This window comes from Clupea harengus, chromosome 23 (assembly GCF_900700415.2).
Source record: "Clupea harengus chromosome 23, Ch_v2.0.2, whole genome shotgun sequence".
NCBI classification, from domain to species: Eukaryota; Metazoa; Chordata; class Actinopteri; order Clupeiformes; family Clupeidae; genus Clupea; species Clupea harengus.
Genome location: NC_045174.1, coordinates 11,679,839 through 11,699,369, shown reverse-complemented (window position 1 = coordinate 11,699,369; position 19,531 = coordinate 11,679,839). Strand labels below are relative to the sequence as shown.

The 19,531-nt window shown below is 41.0% G+C and overlaps 2 protein-coding genes across 3 annotated transcripts; one reads left to right on the top strand and one right to left on the bottom strand.

Moving 5' to 3' along the window:
* Positions 1-13: 13 nt before the first annotated feature.
* LOC116218648 (interleukin-4 receptor subunit alpha) lies at positions 14-5,491 on the bottom strand. Of its 2 annotated transcripts, none has more exons than XM_031561009.2 (9): positions 5,403-5,491; positions 3,282-3,372; positions 2,764-2,908; positions 2,193-2,374; positions 1,827-1,993; positions 1,413-1,572; positions 1,200-1,287; positions 866-929; positions 14-734 (listed from the first exon to the last, which is right to left on the bottom strand). In XM_031561009.2, the coding sequence occupies exons 2-9, from the start codon at positions 3,349-3,351 to the stop codon at positions 489-491; spliced, it is 1,122 nt and encodes a 373-aa protein (XP_031416869.1). In that variant the 5' UTR covers positions 3,352-3,372; positions 5,403-5,491; the 3' UTR covers positions 14-488. The 2 variants fall into 2 exon arrangements, with proteins under 2 accessions (XP_031416869.1, XP_031416871.1); XM_031561011.2 differs by lacking the exon at positions 5,403-5,491 and adding an exon at positions 3,840-5,394.
* A 1,954-nt stretch (positions 5,492-7,445) lies between these two features.
* On the top strand, positions 7,446-19,332 carry cog7 (component of oligomeric golgi complex 7). The gene is made up of 18 exons (XM_012838963.3): positions 7,446-7,692; positions 8,090-8,269; positions 8,418-8,566; positions 8,731-8,847; positions 9,523-9,691; positions 9,792-9,874; positions 10,129-10,251; positions 10,826-11,024; positions 11,228-11,355; positions 11,522-11,676; positions 11,845-11,961; positions 12,110-12,175; positions 14,362-14,542; positions 16,815-16,955; positions 18,046-18,129; positions 18,231-18,345; positions 18,486-18,629; positions 18,832-19,332. The coding sequence occupies exons 2-18, from the start codon at positions 8,104-8,106 to the stop codon at positions 18,993-18,995; spliced, it is 2,301 nt and encodes a 766-aa protein (XP_012694417.1). The 5' UTR covers positions 7,446-7,692; positions 8,090-8,103; the 3' UTR covers positions 18,996-19,332.
* Positions 19,333-19,531: the final 199 nt, after the last annotated feature.

Sequence of the window (19,531 nt, the reverse complement as noted above, 5' to 3'; positions counted from 1 at the left end):
CTGCATGTAATGTATGGACTTAAAACAAACCATATGGTAGGAGCCAAAAAGTGTTCCGATTCTGTGGTGCATTCTTGCGTATGGGCTTATATAACAAGTTATAACTTCAAAGTGTTTTTGAGGAGGGCTTATTCAATATAAAGCATTTTCAGTTGTGTCTTTGCAAATGAGCGTGTCCCCATATAACCACGAGAACTGACGTGCTATTCTATTTTTAACGACAAATTATGTGGTGAACTGAATTACGTACTTGAACCTCAATGTTATATTCAAGGTAAATAATGGTGATGGGCAGGTAGCCATTGCACAACATATATGTGGCCTTGATTGGCTTTCTTGGCTGAAGTATAAAAATGTAAACATTTGTATGCATACATGTGCAGAGGTAGAGGCTACTTTATTTTGTTAAAATGAGGAAAGGAGATAATTGCTTTCAAGGGGGTGTATAAGGATGTGGTTGAGAGAATACTGCTATCCAAACATGTCCATTATGGTGTTAAGGTAGTGAGGATGCTGTAGTCCTCACTGCAGTGCAGTCTGTCCATCTGTGTTGTCATGGAGTCAAGCAGCACACAGCCTGCATTGCCTGTGAAGCTGTTCAGTTGGTCCTTGTTGCCAATGGTAACCAACAGTTGTTCGTATGGGTTGATGCCTGCCTTGATGGATTGCAACGTTACGGTGTCGATCTTCAAAGACTCCTCGTGTAATGGAATCCCCACCATGCACGCATGTCCCTGTTCATACAGACACATCATAAACAATGTCATTCACACAGGTGATGATCACCAACTAAAACATAAACATGAAATATGGCACATAGGACTGGCTGATGTGACACTGAGGTGAAGCGAAGGTGGAATCTCACAGGGAAGTCTCCACACTCGGTGACATAAATGACTGGGTGTGGGATCTCAGCATGTTTTTTCCACCTGGAAACAAAAATACATATATATATATATAAATACACACACACACACACATATATATATATATGTATGTAATGTAAACCTACACATAGAAAAGCATACACACTTAAAAAAGATGCAAATGTCATCACACCATGTTTGTACACTGTAAATATACAATTGGTCTTCCAAATATTTATTTCAAATGTAATCATACACAATTAACACATTTGATGGCATACACAGTGAAATAGTGAGCACCAAGGGTATAAACACAGGGAGCTGGGAGCTGACCTGACCAGTAGGACATAGCTGATTAGGAACAGTGTGAGAAACAGGCAAATGAAGATCACTGAACCAGTCGGCAGAGATGTATCCTGGTCTTCATACAGAAATCAAACACACATATATTTCAGGGACCTGTATTATACATATGATTTTGTGCTATGAAGATTAATTCAATCTCAACTGTATCATGTTTTGATAGAGAGCTTAATTTAAACCTACGATTGGCTGTTCTCCAGTGGAGGATGGGTGCCCATTGGCTCCACACTCCCTTATAGTAGATCTGATTGGGCTGTGATCGCACTGTTGCCAAGTACTCAGAGCCAGGAGAGAAGACCGACATGGCTACTGAAAGGTTTCTGTTCGTTGTGAAGATTTCTTCCTATTTCCACAGTCACAACAAAACACAGATATCCACACATGATAATGTCTACATACATGCATTCCCCTCACGTCAAAACATGAGAGAAAGGCAATCTTATCATTGCTGGTGTTTGATCCAATCAACAGTATGTTGCATCTCACATCAATCCTGCATCTATGTGTATGTATGAGGCAGACTGATTATATATCTAAATAGGGTCCAACTTGGCTCTTTTTCGTTCCAGTACAGAGAGATGTGTTTATGTGCTTTACCCTGTGGCCCTGTGTTGTCACCAGGAGGAGCTGATACTTCAGGTTAGGGATGAGACGGACATGCTCCTCGTACACGCTGCTCCGTGGTTGATACCCACTCTGCCAGCCGAACACGGCATCTTCCCCTACCCACTGCATGGAGAGGTTCTCGGGAGGGATGGGTTTAACTGGAAAGGGAAAGCTGCTGTCAGACCATGCCTTTTCATCTTACTGAGTGTGAGTATGTGTGTATTTATGTGTTTTATTAGTAGCCTATTTAGATTTGAGTTCACTTGCTGAGCATCAGTATTCTTAGACGTTAGTGTTTAGGGAGTGAGCACTAGTGAGTGGATTGCATGTATGGGTTGTTTCTATGTGATTCCTCACTGTGATTCCTTGGCCAGTACTTTGGCTGCAGCACCACGGAGCTGTTGTTGCCATGGAGACTGGTGAAGAGTGAGATCTGGTATCGGTCTTCATCGGTAAATGAGAAGCCACCAGGCACAAATGTATACAGTGCACACCCCCAGGAGTCTACTCCTCTCGTCAGCTCACAAGAAGAATTTTCACTTAAGAAGAATAAAACATGCAAATACAAATAAAGACAAACAAATAATTGCCTCAGATGGTACAGGTGACTGGCAAGGTTCAGACCAAATGTTTTCAGGACCAGATGTACTGTACATCTTTATCTTGAAAAAATGCGGAGGTCACATCCAAGGCAGTAAACAAACAATTCTTCAGAAATAAAAGACATTTGATTAGCTATGTGAGCTAAAATAATTATCAAAAAATGGCACTGCTCTTGCACAGCTGATAAAGGGGATTTAGCTCAAATGTTTTTTTGTGTACAAAGTGTGCGCGTTCGCAGGAGATATCCACATTTTATAAAAAAGAAATAGGATATTTGAAAGTCCTTCAGCTATGCATGTACATGTGCTTTACATATACAGCTCACCCCTCCCAGTCTTGAGCTTGCAGCCATGCCTTCATATTACTGCTCGTATCAGTGGTATTGATGCTATGTTCAATGTTGGTTCCATTTAAGGAACATGTTATTGTGAAGAAGAAGTCATTTAGACACTCTAGTCCAAAGCTCACACCTACAGTAAATTGCACACACATACACACACACACACACACACACACCCACACACATATACACACACCCACACAGAGAGAGAGAGAGAGAGAGAGAGAGAGAGAGAGAGAGAGAGAGAGAGAGAGAGAGAGAGAGAGTGAGAGAGTATCTTATTTTAGAATAGCAACATGATACTCTGTACTGCTTATTTCACAAAAAGAGAAATATGAATATTTCTCACACTCCTACAGATATAATAAAATATATACCATGTCCAAATGAATAAAAGTGATTCCATTCAGTGCATGTCCTCTCTGATGTATAGGACACATACTCTGATAAATAAGTTGATGGTTATGAAAAATTCATGAAGCTGTGTTCTAGGGCTGCTGTACCTGCAGGAGCCTGAGCCCAGAGCTGACAAGTGAACGGAGACAGTAGAAGACAGAAAGGAAGGCGCTCCATGTCCTCCCGTCCCTCTGCACCCTGCACAGTAACACAGCACTTCACTTTGATACGTCTTCTACGAGGTTTTGATGAAACCTTATAAATATACTTCACTGCAATCTTTTTTTTACACAACCTACTTCAGTATACACCAGTTTGTCCTTGTAAATGCACATAACCACTGCATGGATTGGAAATTCAAGAAAATGCAAAGATATACTTACTCAAAGGTAAGTAAACAAGTCAGCTTAGTGAAGAAGGTCTTGCAATGCACAACAACAAAAAGTAAACAACTGTACAGCATACACAGCAAAGGTAAACGTATATGAACATGACATTTGCCACTGTGACAGCAGATGTCAAAGATTGTGCACACAAATGAAATACATAGCAACACAAATTAACCAACAACATTTTGTATGTAAATTGCTTTTCACAAAACATTTCATTTCAGTAAATCAAGTTATATTTTTTTGCTTTGAGCCCACATTTGCAAGAATAAGTACCTAGCTTTGGAGATCTCTGTACTATGGTGACACCTTGCCTGCAACCACAAAGTTGACTTGCTCGTCTGTGTATGTGAACTCTTGAGTGCTGAGATGCTGGTTTAACCATCTCTCAAACATACACACCCTGTCTTGATGTATTTATGTATCAGTCATAACAGGGCGTGCATATCTGGTGGTCATCCTACCACAGCCTTGTTTTGGAGCCCTGTGGTCACATGACATGTCCATATCTCTAAATGATTGCAGAATGGTGTGTCTGAGTGGCGATGCTGTGTGTGTTTGCAAAGGTTAACTAGACGCTCCACATAGTGGTGCGTAATATCACCATCGCATAAAGTAAGATAATTAACAAGAATCAAGTATTGATAAATATATAAAAAGATAAACGTGTAATTTAACACTGTAAAGACTGGCATACCCAATGTTAGCCATAGTTGTTTTTTTTATATATATCAGGTCTTCGTGGCAATTTATTGATCACAAACAAAAGAAAATAATTTTCATTGCATTTAGAACATTTCAGAATATTTAATCTGGGTTGGTTCTATTTTTCCAAACAGGAACCTTTTTAGAAAACCTTTTTATTTCACCTTGTCATAGGCAATTTTATTTGTTTATTACAGCACACCCAGTGGTCAAATGATGCAAAATGTTTTGTTTTATTTTTTGACTACGACAAGGCAAAATAAAAAAGCTGTAAAAAGGTTTCTGTTAAAAATAAAAAACCCACATGAAATATTTCATCCACGAAACTTGGATACTCAGGATCCCTCCGGAGGTGGTGCAAAAAATGTCACATCATTTGACCACTGTAATTTTTATGCAACGACAAGGCAAAATAAAAAGGTGTAAAAAGATTTGGAAACAAAAGGACCAACCCATGTGAAATATTCCAAAACGTTTCAACGTTATTTTTTGTTTCTAAAATAAAAATTCTTGTGATCAATAAATTGCCATAAAGGCCTGATGTATCAAATATGATTAAAAAAAATCATATTGTGGCCATGTTTTTTTTTTTTTTTTAGTTTGTCAAAATATCCAATAAACACTTCAACAATGTAGAAATATATTATTCTGTCTTTTTATATATTTTTCAATGCTGTTTTTTAGTTTCACTAAATTATTTTTCATGCTCTCACTTTATGTGGTGGTCATATTACGCACCTTATGCACATTTGCACTGCACATTTTTGTTGGTATTAGATTATAAAGTTATAAAGTTCTTAAGATGTGCTTAACATATTATTAACATTCTTACTCAAAGGTAAGTAAACAAGTCAGCTCAGTGAAGAAGGTCTTGCAATGCACAACAGCAAAACGCAAACAACTGTACAGCATATACACAGCAAAGGTAAATGCATATGAACATGACATTTGCCACAGTGACATCAGATGTCAAAGAATGTGCACACAAATGAAACACATAGCAACAAAAACATATGTATGTAAAATTGCTTTTCACAAAACATTTCATTTCAACATGAGTATATATATGTTCAGACCAGTAAATTAAGTTATATTTTCTGCTCTGAGCCCACATTTGCCAGATTAAGTACCTACCTTTGGAGATGGCTATTGTGATACCTTGCCTGCAACAACGAAGTTGACCTGCTCTTCTGTGTGTGAACTCTTGAGTGCTGAGATGCTGGTTTAACCATCTCTCAAACATACACACCCTGTCTTGGTGTATTTATGTATCAGTCATATCAGGTGGACATCCTACCACAGCCTTATGGAGCCCTGTGGTCACATGACATGTCCATATCTCTAAATTAATGCAGAGTGGTGTGGCTGAGTGGCGATGCTGTGTGTTTGCAAAGGTTAACTAGACGGAGCGTCTATTCTGTCTTTTTATATAATATCTCCATCGCATAAAGTAAGATAATGAACAATATTCAAATATTGATAAATATATAAAAAGACAGAATAATATATATTTAAACAAACGTGTAATTTAACACTGTAAAGACTGTCATACCCAATGTTAGCCATAGTAAATGTTTTGATACATCAGGCCTTCATGGCAATTTATTGATCACAAACAAAAGCCAATATTGTTCATTGCATTTGGAACATTTCAGAATATTTCATCTGGGTTGGTTCTTTTTTTTTCAAAACAGGAACCTTTTTACAAAACCTTTTTATTTCACCTTGTCGTAGGCAATTTATTGCGCTTAGTACAGCGCCCCCAGTGATCAAATGAACATTTTTGCACTACCTCTGGAAGGGATCCTTCTATCATCAAAGAGTTGTGGAAATGTGATTTTTTTTTTAGGTGATGCAAAAATGTTGCCTAATTTCACCACTGGATAGTGCTCTGACAGGCGAAAAAATATTTTGTTTTGTTTTTTGACTACAACAAGGCAAAATAAAAACGCTGTAAAAAGGTTCATGTTTGAAAAAAAAACCCCACATGAATGATTTACTCCACAAAACTTGATATAGACTCAGGATTCCTTCCTGAGGTGGTGCAAAAAATGTCACATCATTTGACCTTTGTGAGTTTTATGCTACGACAAGGCCATAAAGGCCTGATGTATCAAATATGATACAAAAAAACATCATATTGTGGGTACTTTTTTTTTTGTTGTAATTTGTCAAAAACTCAAACTATATAGAAATATATTATTCTGTCTTTTCGTATAATTTTCAATGCTGTTTTTTAGTTTCATTAATTATTTTTCATTCTCTCGCTTTATGCGGTGGTCATATTATGCACCGCTATGCAAATTTGCACGGCACATTTTTGTTGCTATTGGATTGTAAAGTTATAATGTTCTTAAGATGTGCTTAACATATTCTTAATACTCTTATCATAAAACTCAAGATTATTTTGAATGAAACAGGAGATATGAACACACACTTAAGTTTACACTAGATGCATTTTGGCCTTAGGATCTTCTGTACTTTAATTTGTTATGCATTAAGATGAGTGAATAAGGTATTATAATGTATGTAGCCTATTTGTATATCCATTTTTTTCTGTGATTCGTTGTATTTTATTTGTGTGCTTCTATAAAGTTTGTATAACAATGTATATAATAGTGTGTGTGTATGTGTGTGTGTGTGTGTGTGTATGTGTGTGTGTGTTAGTGCGTGTGTGTGTTTTATGGCTGTTTCTGTATGTGTACTAGTATTTTCAACACCTCATTTTCTCATCCATAATGCCCCATGTGTAGGCTTGGGTTCCTGAAGGAGGCATGATATGGTTTATTTGGGGATAGTCAGTTATGCACACAGTAAATCCAAATAAATACATATCATATTAATCAAGACCAAATCTAACAGAAACAGAAAAACAAAAGTTCACTGCCTTTAATGCCTTGCCTATATGTTTCCTGGGAGGATTTTTATGAAGGCAGCATCTCATGAGAACTATGGTTTTACACCGGATGGCATTATATGTAACCCTGTGCCACGTACCTACAAAAAAATATTCTGACTCTGCTGTGTCATACGACTCTATCAAATATCCTTATCGTTTATTACGATATGCTACATGTTGTCATCCCCCCAAACCTATAAATGGCGTTAGTTTTAACTCGCGATTTTATTTTATTTAGAATTTATATGCAGCACGGAACCATTAGCTTAAGAGGATTGTCAGCGGGAGTACAATAATGAGTGCACAACCAGGAACTCACTGTAAACATAGGAAAATCCTGTCTCTTGGAGATATTCACTTCTTACATTTGAATCACCCTGGATTAACGCTGGAGGAAGCTGTTGCTTTACTTGAACTGTATTTAGTTATTATGATTATTTCCTTCTCCTGGGCACTGTATTTCTTGTTTGTTTCCAAGCCAGTGATGGGGAAAATCTATTGAATAAACGCTTCCTGACGTCTTTGGTAATGTCAACCAGCCACCTGACTTGCTAGGCTAGCCAGTAGCAGCTTCGTTTACCTGTGTCTACATTTGAAACCCTTTTAAATGGTTAAACCTTTACGCAGCATTTACGACTTACACATTCCAAAGCTATTTAAGTCAGTAGAAGGGGAACCACTAGGGTATTTTATGAACGTGTGCCGGTGAGGATTAAGGTTTGGTTCAGAGTTGACGTTTGTACAAAAATTGATATTTCAAAGATGTGTAATGTCTCTTACGGAACTAATTTACACTATTTCTGTAGGTTAACATCACCTGTCTTTGCCACTTAAGTCGAGAGATTTACCTAAAGAAGAACGAAGCACTCAGTGCTTGTCAGGGATTCGCTTACTGAGCTTTTCATTTTTGTTCGACTCGCAGTGTCATTAGGGAAAATGGATTTCTCCAAGTTCCTAGCGGATGACTTCGACGTGAAGGACTGGGTGAATGGCGCTTTTAAAGTAGCGCAGAAGGACGCACCAGGAAAGGCAGATGCACATGCAGCTACACTGGTGATGAAACTGCAGCTCTTCATCCAGGAAGTAAACAATTCCATCGAAGGTAGTGTAGTGCCGTCAAAAAGCATGATTGTGTGCTGACTGAACTCAGACAGCATGATTGTATTAATCCCTCACTTCCCCCCTCTCATTCTTTGTGTATTTGTATTTGTATGAGTTGAGTAATGCCTGTATGTTGTTTATTTATGTAGAAAGTAGTATTCAGGCTGTCCAGAACATGCCACGTGTGTTGCGTGACGTGGAGGCGCTGAAACAGGAGGCTTCATTTCTGAAGGAGCAGATGGTTATGGTGAAGGAAGACATCAAAAAGTTTGAACAAGATACAGTGCAATCCATGCAGGTATGCAGTGGGTCTCCTTCTCTTTATTTTCCTCTATTTTTCATGTCCAATCTTGGTCTGTGTTAACATGGCTGTGAAGTCTCTGTATTTATTATGATTGTGGCAGTGTTATTAGTGGGCTAGTCAGATGAAGTCACTGAAATGTGGTACATGTTTGTGTTTAGGTCCTGGTGGAAATTGACCAGGTGAAGTCTCGGATTCAGCTTGCAGCAGAGGCCTTACAGGAAGCAGACAAATGGAGCACGCTCAGTGCAGACATTGAAGAAACATTCAAAACTCAGGTGAGCGTGCAGTGAGCATACACTAAATCTGATGCTGCTAAATGCCGGATGTAAGACTAACCATCATGATCAAATATATGACATGATGTCCCCAGGCAGATATAACGCTCAGTTTAACTCGGCTCACTTAATTTAGGTTGTTTCACCTAAGATGGAAATCTTTTTTCATCAGTAAAAAAAATGCATGTCTCACAGCCCCTCACTCCAGCCATCCATGCTTCTGTAAATAAAGAGTAAAGCTAATAAATAATAAGCAAAAAGCAAGTGCTAGTTATGTTTACTGAGACAGCCATAATGTCAAATTGAATGACCTACTCCTGGATCTTAAATACAATATTACTTCATTAAATAGGGTGCAAATGGGGTGTGTCTGGTGACAGATCTTGCCTGTGGCCCCTCAAACCTGTCAGCTATTATGAGCTCAGCTCACTGTGTGTGTGAGATAAAAGACATAAAAGAAAAGCCACAGTAACTAAAAACACACTGCAGGCCTCATCTGTGTGTATGTGTGTGTGTGGGGTGGGGTGTTTGTGTTGGTTAGAGGCCACATTAAGAATGTGTTACTTTTCAAGAGGTCAAGAGTGTAACACATACACACATCCACTTTCCTGTGAGAACAAAAACATATGGTCATGAAATGTCTTTGTGTGTGTGTGTGTGTGTGTATTTGTGTAGGATGTGGCTTTGATCTCCAGCAAACTGGCAGCAATGCAGGGCAGCTTGACAATGCTGGTGGACACGCCCGACTACAGTGATAAGTGTGTCCAGCTGGAGGCTCTGAAGAACCGTCTGGAGGCACTGGCGAGCCCTCAGATTGTGGCCACTTTCAACTCTCTGTCCATAGGTAAGAGGGCACTACTGTCTGCCTCAGTGTTTCAGCAGTGTGACACAGAGTTATGGGTGGAGTACTGTGTACTTATTTGCATATTTATGTGCCCACACAGACCAAGCCAAACTGTTTGTGAAAGTCTTCAGTGAGATGGACAGAATGCCACAGCTGTTGGCATATTACTACAAGTGTCATAAGGTAAGACACGCACGCAGCACACACATACACACACGATTTATGTTTATGTTTTTTTTTAGCACTGTTAAAATACGTTCATTTTTGCAATGAATTTGAAATAGAAAAAAAAGGCAACTAAGCTTGAAAGTTTATCGAGCACTTCAATTTACAACTAACACAACGTTCCAACTACCAACCGGCTGACAACAGAAGGATGTGCATCGTGCTCAGATTGTAACGTGTCTCTAATGGGTGTGTGTGTGTGTGTCTTTCAGGTGCAGTTGTTGTCAGTGTGGGAGAGACTGTGTCAGAGTGATACCCGTCTGAAGCAGCAGCTCTCAGAGTTCTATGATACACTGCTGTCTACGTGGCACTCTCAGCTGCAGTGGAGCAGTCAGGTACACACACACACACACACACACACACACACACACACACACTCTCACTCCTGCTGGCATAGCCTTACTGCTGCCGCCAGGTATGCACATACAGTAGGGTTACTCATAGATACACACACACACACACACACACACACACACACAGACAGACAGACACACTAACCAATCATGACAACAACACCAACAATATTGTCATCATCACCATCCATTATAGTGGCAGTAAACACAGTGCACAGTAAATGGACTGAATTTATATAGTGCGTTTCTACTCATAGAGCACTCAAAGCGCTTTCACAGATTAATGCTTCAGATGACTACCCATTCACACACTGATGGCAGAGGCTACTATATAAGGTTGGGGGTTCAGTGTCTTGCTCAAGGACACTTTGACACCTGGTGAGGAGGAGTCAGGAACAAACTAGCAACCTTCTGATTGCTGAACGACTCCTCTACCTCCTGAACCACTATCTCCCTGATAGTGGTATACATACATTTACACACTTTCCATGGAATTAAATGCACAGTGCTAATACTTGCAGACTTTTGTAATAATACATTGTGTGTATGTGTGAAGGTCTTCAGAAATCCATATGAGGTTGTGACCGTACTGATGATCCAAACTCTCAGCGCTATGGTGCCATCCATCCCAGAATGCATAGCAGTGGAGCTAAAGGGTTGCCCAGGAGAAGATCGCCTGGACACCCTGTTAGAGCTCCACCAAACCGCAGCGAACTTCAGCCGTAGCCTAGAGACAGCCATGTTGCCTCATCTGGGTAAGCACGTGTTGTCGTGTGGGCCTGTGTGTCCTGTGCTTTATCTATGAAGTGTGTTGTTTCCTTTCAAAATGTTATCATCTAACCTATTATCAGATACGTTCACATTTGTGCGTGTGAGGGGGGAGAATGAAATCGGTTGGAATGCAGCCAGCTGGACCTCATATTTTATCTGATGGTTGTGTGTGCTTGCATGTTTTTAGCGGAGTGTAACTTACTGAAGGTGGGGGAGCTGGTGTCTTGTGTGTATGCGCCATACAAAGCCTACCAGCTGCAGTATGGAGAGCTGGAAGAGACTAATCTACTCATTCAGCTCAGTGCTGTACCACTGGTGAGTAACACACACACTCACACACACACACACACACATTGTGTATATACATACACACACATACATATATAATATTATATATATATAAATATATATCTATATTCCCAAATGTATTTATGTCTAGTACATTAAACTCTGTGTATGTGCGTCCTGTGTGTGTTCACAGGAGAGAGGTGAGGTGCTGGACTGTGTTCTGGAGCTCACACACTCCGTGCAGAAAGTGTTTGGTTTGGCTGCGGCCGCTGCCGACCGCTGTGTGAAGTTCACAGATGGCCTGGGTGTGTGTGGTCTTATTCGGGCCCTGCGAGCGCTTTTTAGCAAGTAAATACCACATGAAACACACAGGAACCTTGTCCTCATGTCCTCCTTCCCTGTCCTCATACTAGTCGCAAGGATTCCATGTTCACAAGTTTTCTCGCTTGTTTTCCATCCATCCATCCATCTATCCATCCATCTATCTACCTATTTATCTTCCCTCTTTCTCTTTAGGTATGTGTCTGATTTTTCAGTCACTCTGCAGTCAATCAGAAAGAAGTACAAGTTGGAGGACCAACCCACCTCAGAAGTGTTCACTGAAGACTGGACAGCCTTCCAGAACTCTGTCAGGTGTGTATGGCTAGAAACAGCCTCCACACCATAATGTACATATGCACACACACACACACACACACACACACACACACACACACTGTGTGGTGATTGTACATGTTTATTTGTGGTTTGTTGACTGATGTGTGTTGTGTTTTCTGTACAGAATTATTGCCACATGTGGAGACCTGTTGAGACAGTGTGGAGCCTTTGAACAGCAACTTTCCAATAAGTAAGAACACACACACACACACACACACACACACACACACACACACATACACCAATGAGCCAAAGCCTTACGGTCACCTGTTGAGCCTTCACATGCTGCTAAAACAGCTTCAACCTGCCAAGGCATGCAATCAACAAGACATCTGAGGGTGTCATGTGGTATCTGGAGCTAGTGGAGTTGCCATGAAAGAAAGAATAAACGTTAATAATAAACCTTGATTAGATGATTAGGCCTACTGAAGCAAATGTGTTTCTTGATCACTCATTAATGATGATTAATAATTATGTGCACCAACAGTAACCCAACCTTGGTTTAACACAAGAATGAAACTCAGCCTACCTTACAATGCATCAAACTCCCTCAAAACTCTCATACATATCGATTTCGGTCTTTATGAATACTCACTCGAGCCAATCTTGTTATTAGAGCTAATCTCTGTCATACCGTTCCTCAGGTAGGCTATGTCTTTAAACATCTCAAGAAGCCGAATGACCTTTCTGCCAAACCAGTCGAGACAGGCATCTTCAGTAGAACTTCAATTATATTGTGAATGTTTAGGGTGTCTCTCTTAGGATGGTGCACAGATCAGAATCAGTTCCCTGCTGCATCGCCGTGTTGCGTCAGCTCGAGTTCTATCGTGACATTCTGTTACCGGAATTTACCATGCATTTGCTTGTACCGCTTTCACTAGTAAATTCAAAATAGTTCCGTACGGGACTGACATGTTTCCTCTGCGACATATCTGACTTTTTCAGCTGGTAATGAAGCCCACTTCCATTGGTTAGTGTCCTGAAGTATCGTTTTTTGTGACACCCCTATTGCCAGATCATAGTTTGTCTCTCCTCAGACCACTGCTGATAGTACTGTTGACCATGAGCATTCCACAAACCTGCTCATTTGGAGATGATTTAACCCAGTGAACCCAACTACAAATTTTTTTTACTGTTCGCTACTGTGTCCCAGACCTTCATGACAATTGATAAAAGTGAATCGATGTTGTTTGCTTTGTCTGTTAGTGGTCATAATGTTTTTGCTCATCTGTGTTTCACACACACTCATGCATATATACACAAAATACTCCTAGCACACACATCAGTTTGGTCTGTGCTCACCATTAACCCAGGGCATTTGCATACTCTTACAGAATCATGTCATATGGTCCGTAAAAAGGCCTTCTGGGTGAATTTAGGCTCTGTGAAGCTGAGAGTGGCTTTTAGGCTTACATTTTTTATTTGTTTTCAGAAAATTCTTTTAAGACCTCAGTTACTTTCACAATCTACTGCTGGTCATGTAGGTCGGAACGAAAAAAGTTGGATGCATAATTGAGCAGTTGTTATTATCTCGTGCTTTTTCACATGTTTTTCTTTTTTTCCCCAAGACATTCATGCAGAGGTGTGGACATTATGTGTGGCACTTATGAGTGTCAAATCAACAGAAGGACTTTCTGTCACATCACCATAACATCTGTCCACAGCCTGATTTTGAGTGATGTCAGGTTAATCGGGGTTAAACTGGATGTGTTAGAAATCTCTGAATGATTTAAAACATGCCAGACATGAAATAAATTGCCCTTCAAGTAAAAGCTGTCACGTAACTTGAACAGTGACATTCCATGCCAATGCACCCCATTTCAATTATTCACTACGAAGTACAGTGGGGGAAATTGGGTCACCCTCATTCAGAAACGCCAGGTCATCAAAAGTGGCAGTATGGCGCGCCTTCCACCTTGCCACGTGCTCTGAGCTGTGCAAGACAACAGCTGCTTACAGACAACAGCTGCCTACAGACAACAGCTGCTTACAGACAACAGCTGCCTACAGACAACAGCTGCCTACAGACAACAGCTGCTTACAGACAACAGCTGCTTACAGACAACAGCTGCCTACAGACAACAGCTGCTTACAGACAACAGCTGCCTATAGACAACAGCTGCTTACAGACAACAGCTGCCTACAGACAACAGCTGCCTACAGACAACAGCTGCTTACAGACAACAGCTGCCTACAGACAACAGCTGCTTACAGACAACAGCTGCCTACAGACAACAGCTGCCTACAGACATGCTGGAGGATTTGGAGGGTTTCTTCAACACGGCGTCCAGACATTTAGTGGTTCTGCTATGTAACCCCTCCTTTACCTGAGTTCGATTGGTTTTGGTGATGGGTTCTTTTTCATCTGATTGGCAGGATCCTGGCAAGGGCAGGGCACTTTCTGTGGGAGGGGTACAGCCCGCGCAGCCTGACTGGACTGCAGGAGGGTGTGACGGAGAGGAGGGGCCAGAAAAACCCCTGGCAGGAGTTCAATTACCTACAGCAGAGCAACATGGCTGAGTACAACAACCTGCTGGAGACGCTGTTCTCTCTGAAGGTAAACACACAGTCCACACTCAATGAGGAGACATTATTCGGTTCGATAAACACACAGTCCACACTCAATGAGGAGACATTATTCGGTTCGATTTGGACCTCTCACACACTTGCAAAAAAATAAATATGTCCAGAGGAGTTTCTCCAATAGTTTGTAAATCGCTGACCGTATCCATAATCTGGTATCTACAGGCAACATTCAGATTTCCTCCGGCAACACAAGTTCACAAGTTTAGTAGAGGTCAAGCAAACTATGGAACCATGTGTTAATGTTTTGCTGTCCTCCTGTACGGTCAGTGCTTTAAGTGTAGTTCCCGGTAAGACACTAAGGAGAAAAGTCATAACACTCTGGTTCCCTTCCTGCTCAAGTGATCGAGGCGGTCAGAAATAAGATATTTTATCTATAGTGGATCTCATGACTCACTTATCATGTTTCACTTAGTGCCAAAGGGAGGCTGACTCAGAAACGTAACATGGATTCTCTGACAGCAATTCTAATATCAAATCCTCCTCCTCAGGCAAAATTCTTCTTAAAGTATGTTAAACATTTGAGCAATAGTTTAATACAAGAATGTAATCACATCTTTACAAGTTCTTGGCATGTTGTGGTGCTGCTGCTGTTGCTTTCATCTTTAGCATTTGAAGTGTACAGTGGCTTGCAGAAGTATTCAAGCCCCATGAATGTCATCACCATTTTCACAGTTTCAAAACATACTTACACATATTTTCCCACTCAGTATTTTCATTGTGAAAACTTATTCTGCAGTATATCTCTGGTTTAATTAGTTATTTGTCTACTAAAAAAAAAAAGAAAAAAAAAATTACAAAATAAGATACTCTGCTTGCGTGATAATCAACCCCTATACATTAATACGTGGTAGAGAAGCCCTTTGCTGCAAAATAACAGCCTGAAAGTCTTATGAAGTGGGACAACACCAGCTTTGCACATTGTTCTGCAGTGTTTTCCCCCCATTATTCTTCATATAATGTATAAATCCATCATCTAGGTTGATGTGGTGGCGGTCCTGGATTGCACTGCCACAGATTCTCAGTAGGAATTTGATCAGGGCTTTGACTAAGCCATTATGGAATATTCACTTTTTTGTTTTTTAGCCACTCCAAGTGTTTCTTTAGCCTTGTGCCTGTGGTGATTGTCCTACTGGTTAAGTAATCTGTCTCCCAAATCTTGGTTTGTACAACAGACTGCAACAGGGTTTCTTGTCATATTGTGTAGAATTTATTTCCATTCATTCTCCAATTGTAAAATGTTTCCCAGTTCCTGCAGAGGGGAATTATTCCCACAGCATGATGTTCCCACTGCCATATTTCAGGACTGGGAGAGCATTTTCCTGAGGCGTTGGCAGCGTGACATTTAAGCCACATGTAGCACTTTGAGGGTCAAAAGCTCTATTTCGGTCTCATATGACCATACAAATCTTTACCCATATCATTAGCAACCTCCATACATGCTTTAATGTGGCTCTTCTGAAAAAAAATTGCTTATTTTTGCCACCCTCCAATAGAATCTAGTTTTATGAATATGTCTTAAATTTGTGGACTCCTACACCTGCACCTGGGGGTGGTTGCTGGACGATGGTGGGCTCTCTTACCAGTTAATATGTTCCTTTGATACTTCCGCTTTCCTCTTATGGTTCCAATGGTGCTCAATTGGACATCAAAACAGTTGGACAGTCTTTACCACTTTTTCACTTAAGAATTTGAAATCTTCATTCCCTTATTATTTTACAACCTGGCTGATGACTCCTAGACAGAATGATCTCACAGATGGCACTTAATTATGACCAGTTATGGTAACTAGATGGCATCTCTGTATCATTTGTGAATAATTTGGCATCTTGTTTTAATCTGGAACTCAAAAGCATGGGGTTTGAATACTTATGTAAGCAGTATATTTAATTTTGAAAGTTTTTTTTGAAGTGTCTTTTGTGTGTGAAAATTGTAATGATATATTAACCTACATGTGTATCTTATTTATAACCTGTTTAATTGATCTATGTCTTACTTTTACATGCTTTTATTTATTTTATTATCTTTATCTTTCTCATTGTTCTCATGCTGTAGTGACCTTTTCCTCTTTGAGTTGTGATTTCTCTGTGTCAGGTGCTCTATAAATGGGCATTGATTTGATCTTATTTAATGTGTGTGTGTGTGTGTGTGTGTGTGTGTGTGTGTGTGTGTGTGTGTGTGTGTGTGTGTGTGTGTGTGTGTGTGTGTGTGTGTGTGTGTGTGTGCGTGCGTGCGTGCGTGTGTAGGAGAAAGGCACCGGTAACTCTAGCCTGCTGGCTGAGACACGCGCATCTCTCACACGCTTGAACCAGCAGGCCAATCAGCTTGCCTTCGACTCCGTCTTCTTACAGATCAAACAGCAGCTCTTCCTCGCCAACAAACCCGAGGTTAGTGTGTCTATGTCTGTGGCTGAGTGTGTGTGTGTGTGTTGCTGTCTTGTGGTGAACAATGCCAGCTACATTCCAAACCACTTGGGAGTATCCAGATTATGAATGCCACTCAGTAAGCACATTAAAGGCTCAAAGATGTTCGGGACGGTGTTTGTACATCTTTAATCGACCATCATTAATCATGCACAGGTTGCAGTTTAATGATGTTTTGCCATTTAGGCCATATAAATATTACTCACCAACAGGAAATTAAAATGACTATAATAATCGATTGTAAAGGACTGCTGTGTGTGTGTGTGTGTGTGTGTGTGTGTGTGTGTGTGTGTGTGTGTGTGTGTGCGTGCGTGCGCGTATGCCCGTGTGCGTGTGTACGTGTGTGTGATCGGCACACACCAAGCACATTCCACATTCAGAAATCTCTCTGTTCCTTTCCACCTGGTCATGTACATAATCTGGCCACAAGAACCCTCTCAGGAGCAGCTTCACCGTATGCATGACCGCACAGGGGATTAAGTGTCTAAACGGAGACATGTTTAGTGTAGCGACTTCACTTGTGTATTTTAGCCTGATGTCGGTTACACTGTTTCAATGCACATTTCCAGCTCATGTTACTGTACAGCAGAACCCCCCCCCCCCATCCCCTTAACATTATCGCAAGGATATTATCAATCTCAAGCAGCTAATGTTGCAGATACCTAAGACTTGGCTCTGCGACAGGGGAGAGTGGATATCCTGTGTAGTTATGCATCAGTTGTAAATGATGTTTGATGGGAAATGGAGAGATTACTTGAGCTGTTGCAATAACGGTAAACTCCACAGGAAACGGAGATGGCTGACATGATGGAAGGGCCCTTTGGAATGATCAGGGCTGCTGGGGTGCACACTTTTGCTTGTGATCTTTAAACTGAATCTCTGTGTGTGTGTGTGTGTGTGTGTGTGTGTGTGTGTGTGTGTGTGTGTGTGTGTGTGTGTGTGTGTGTGTGTGTGTGTGTGTGTGTGTGTGTGTGTGTGTGTGTGTGTGTGTGTGTGTGTGTGTGTGTGTGTGTGTGTGTGTGTGTGTGTGTGTGTGTGTGTGTGTGTGTTTCAGGGTAAGGGTTCCAGCTGTTTGGGGGAATCTCTCTCTGAGGACCTCCCCACTTTTAGTCTGTCTCCACAGGAATACATCACCAATGTAAGATCCACACACAAACCGGCTCCTTTTGGGTTCCCACCAATTAAGGATGCGTATAAATATGTCCTACTATGGATTGATTGATTGTGTGTGTGTTGTAGATTGGCCAGTACATTATGTCTCTGCCATTACACCTGGAGCCATTTGTGACTCAAGAGGACCCAGCCCTGGAGCTTGCATTGCACACAGGGAAACTCCCTTATCCACCTGAGCAGGGTAAGACACACGTAGACAAGCGTCTACACACACATACACACACACACACACACACACACACACACACACACACACACACACACTGACATAAAGGGATGTTTATTTCCACACTTACTGTCCTGTGTTTGGATGTGCCCTAGGTGATGACGTCCCAGAGCTGGAGAATACAGCTGATTACTGGCTGGGCTCCATTGCCAGGGCAACCATGCAGACTTACTGTGATGTCATTGTTCAAATTCCGGAGCTCACTCCTCATGCCACCAAACAGCTGGCCACGGACATTGGTACAGTAGCCATAGCCACCCTCACAGTCTCCACTTGCCTCTTAAGTCCAGCTACCCACAATTTTTACATTCCTAGCATTAGCATCCACCCTGACACCTGTCCTAATTCTTCCAGTAAACCAAACTGTTGTGAATTTGAGCGTTCAATTAGTGTGCTGCGCTGACCTCATGTATGTATGTATGTGTATATTGGCATCACCAGATTACCTTAGCAATGTGATGGATGCGCTGGGCCTGCAAACGTCTAGAAATCTCCAGAACATTGTGAATCTTCTACGAGCCAAGCCAGACCAGTTCCGTCAGATGGCCAAACCCCTCCCCCGCAGGCTGACCTCCACCATCGCGGCCATGAGAGGAATCGAGTGAGGGCGAAATTGGAGGAATACGGGCAACCATAGAGGGATCAAAGGAGGAATGGCACGCAGACCACAGGCCGCTATCTCCTCACTCCAGTCACTCCGAGACACGTCCCTGTCTAAACGTCTGGTGAACACTACAGAAACTGTACAGGGTTTTCATGCTTTGGTCACCTGGTGTTTCCAGCCTGTGATAATCATGTCTAACTAGATGTCTCTTCATTTGTTTCATGACTCTTCTTATTATATCTGTGGTTAAACAAGTTTAATTCTGTGAAAAGAACTGGGATTTTAACCTTCCTTTGCTTGTATGTTTTAAAAATGAATAAATTTGTCCCCTTCCCTGACTTAGTGATGGACCTTCATTCCTCTTCCTGGTGATTAACTGGTAGAGCAAGGGGCCCATAACCCCAAGGTCACGGGATTGATTCCTAGGGTTTAAATCCACAGTAAATCACTTTGGCCAGTAAAAATGAATAAATGTAAAATATACTCAATAATGATTAATTTTAGAGTAACCTATATAAAATAAAATGAAATGGTACA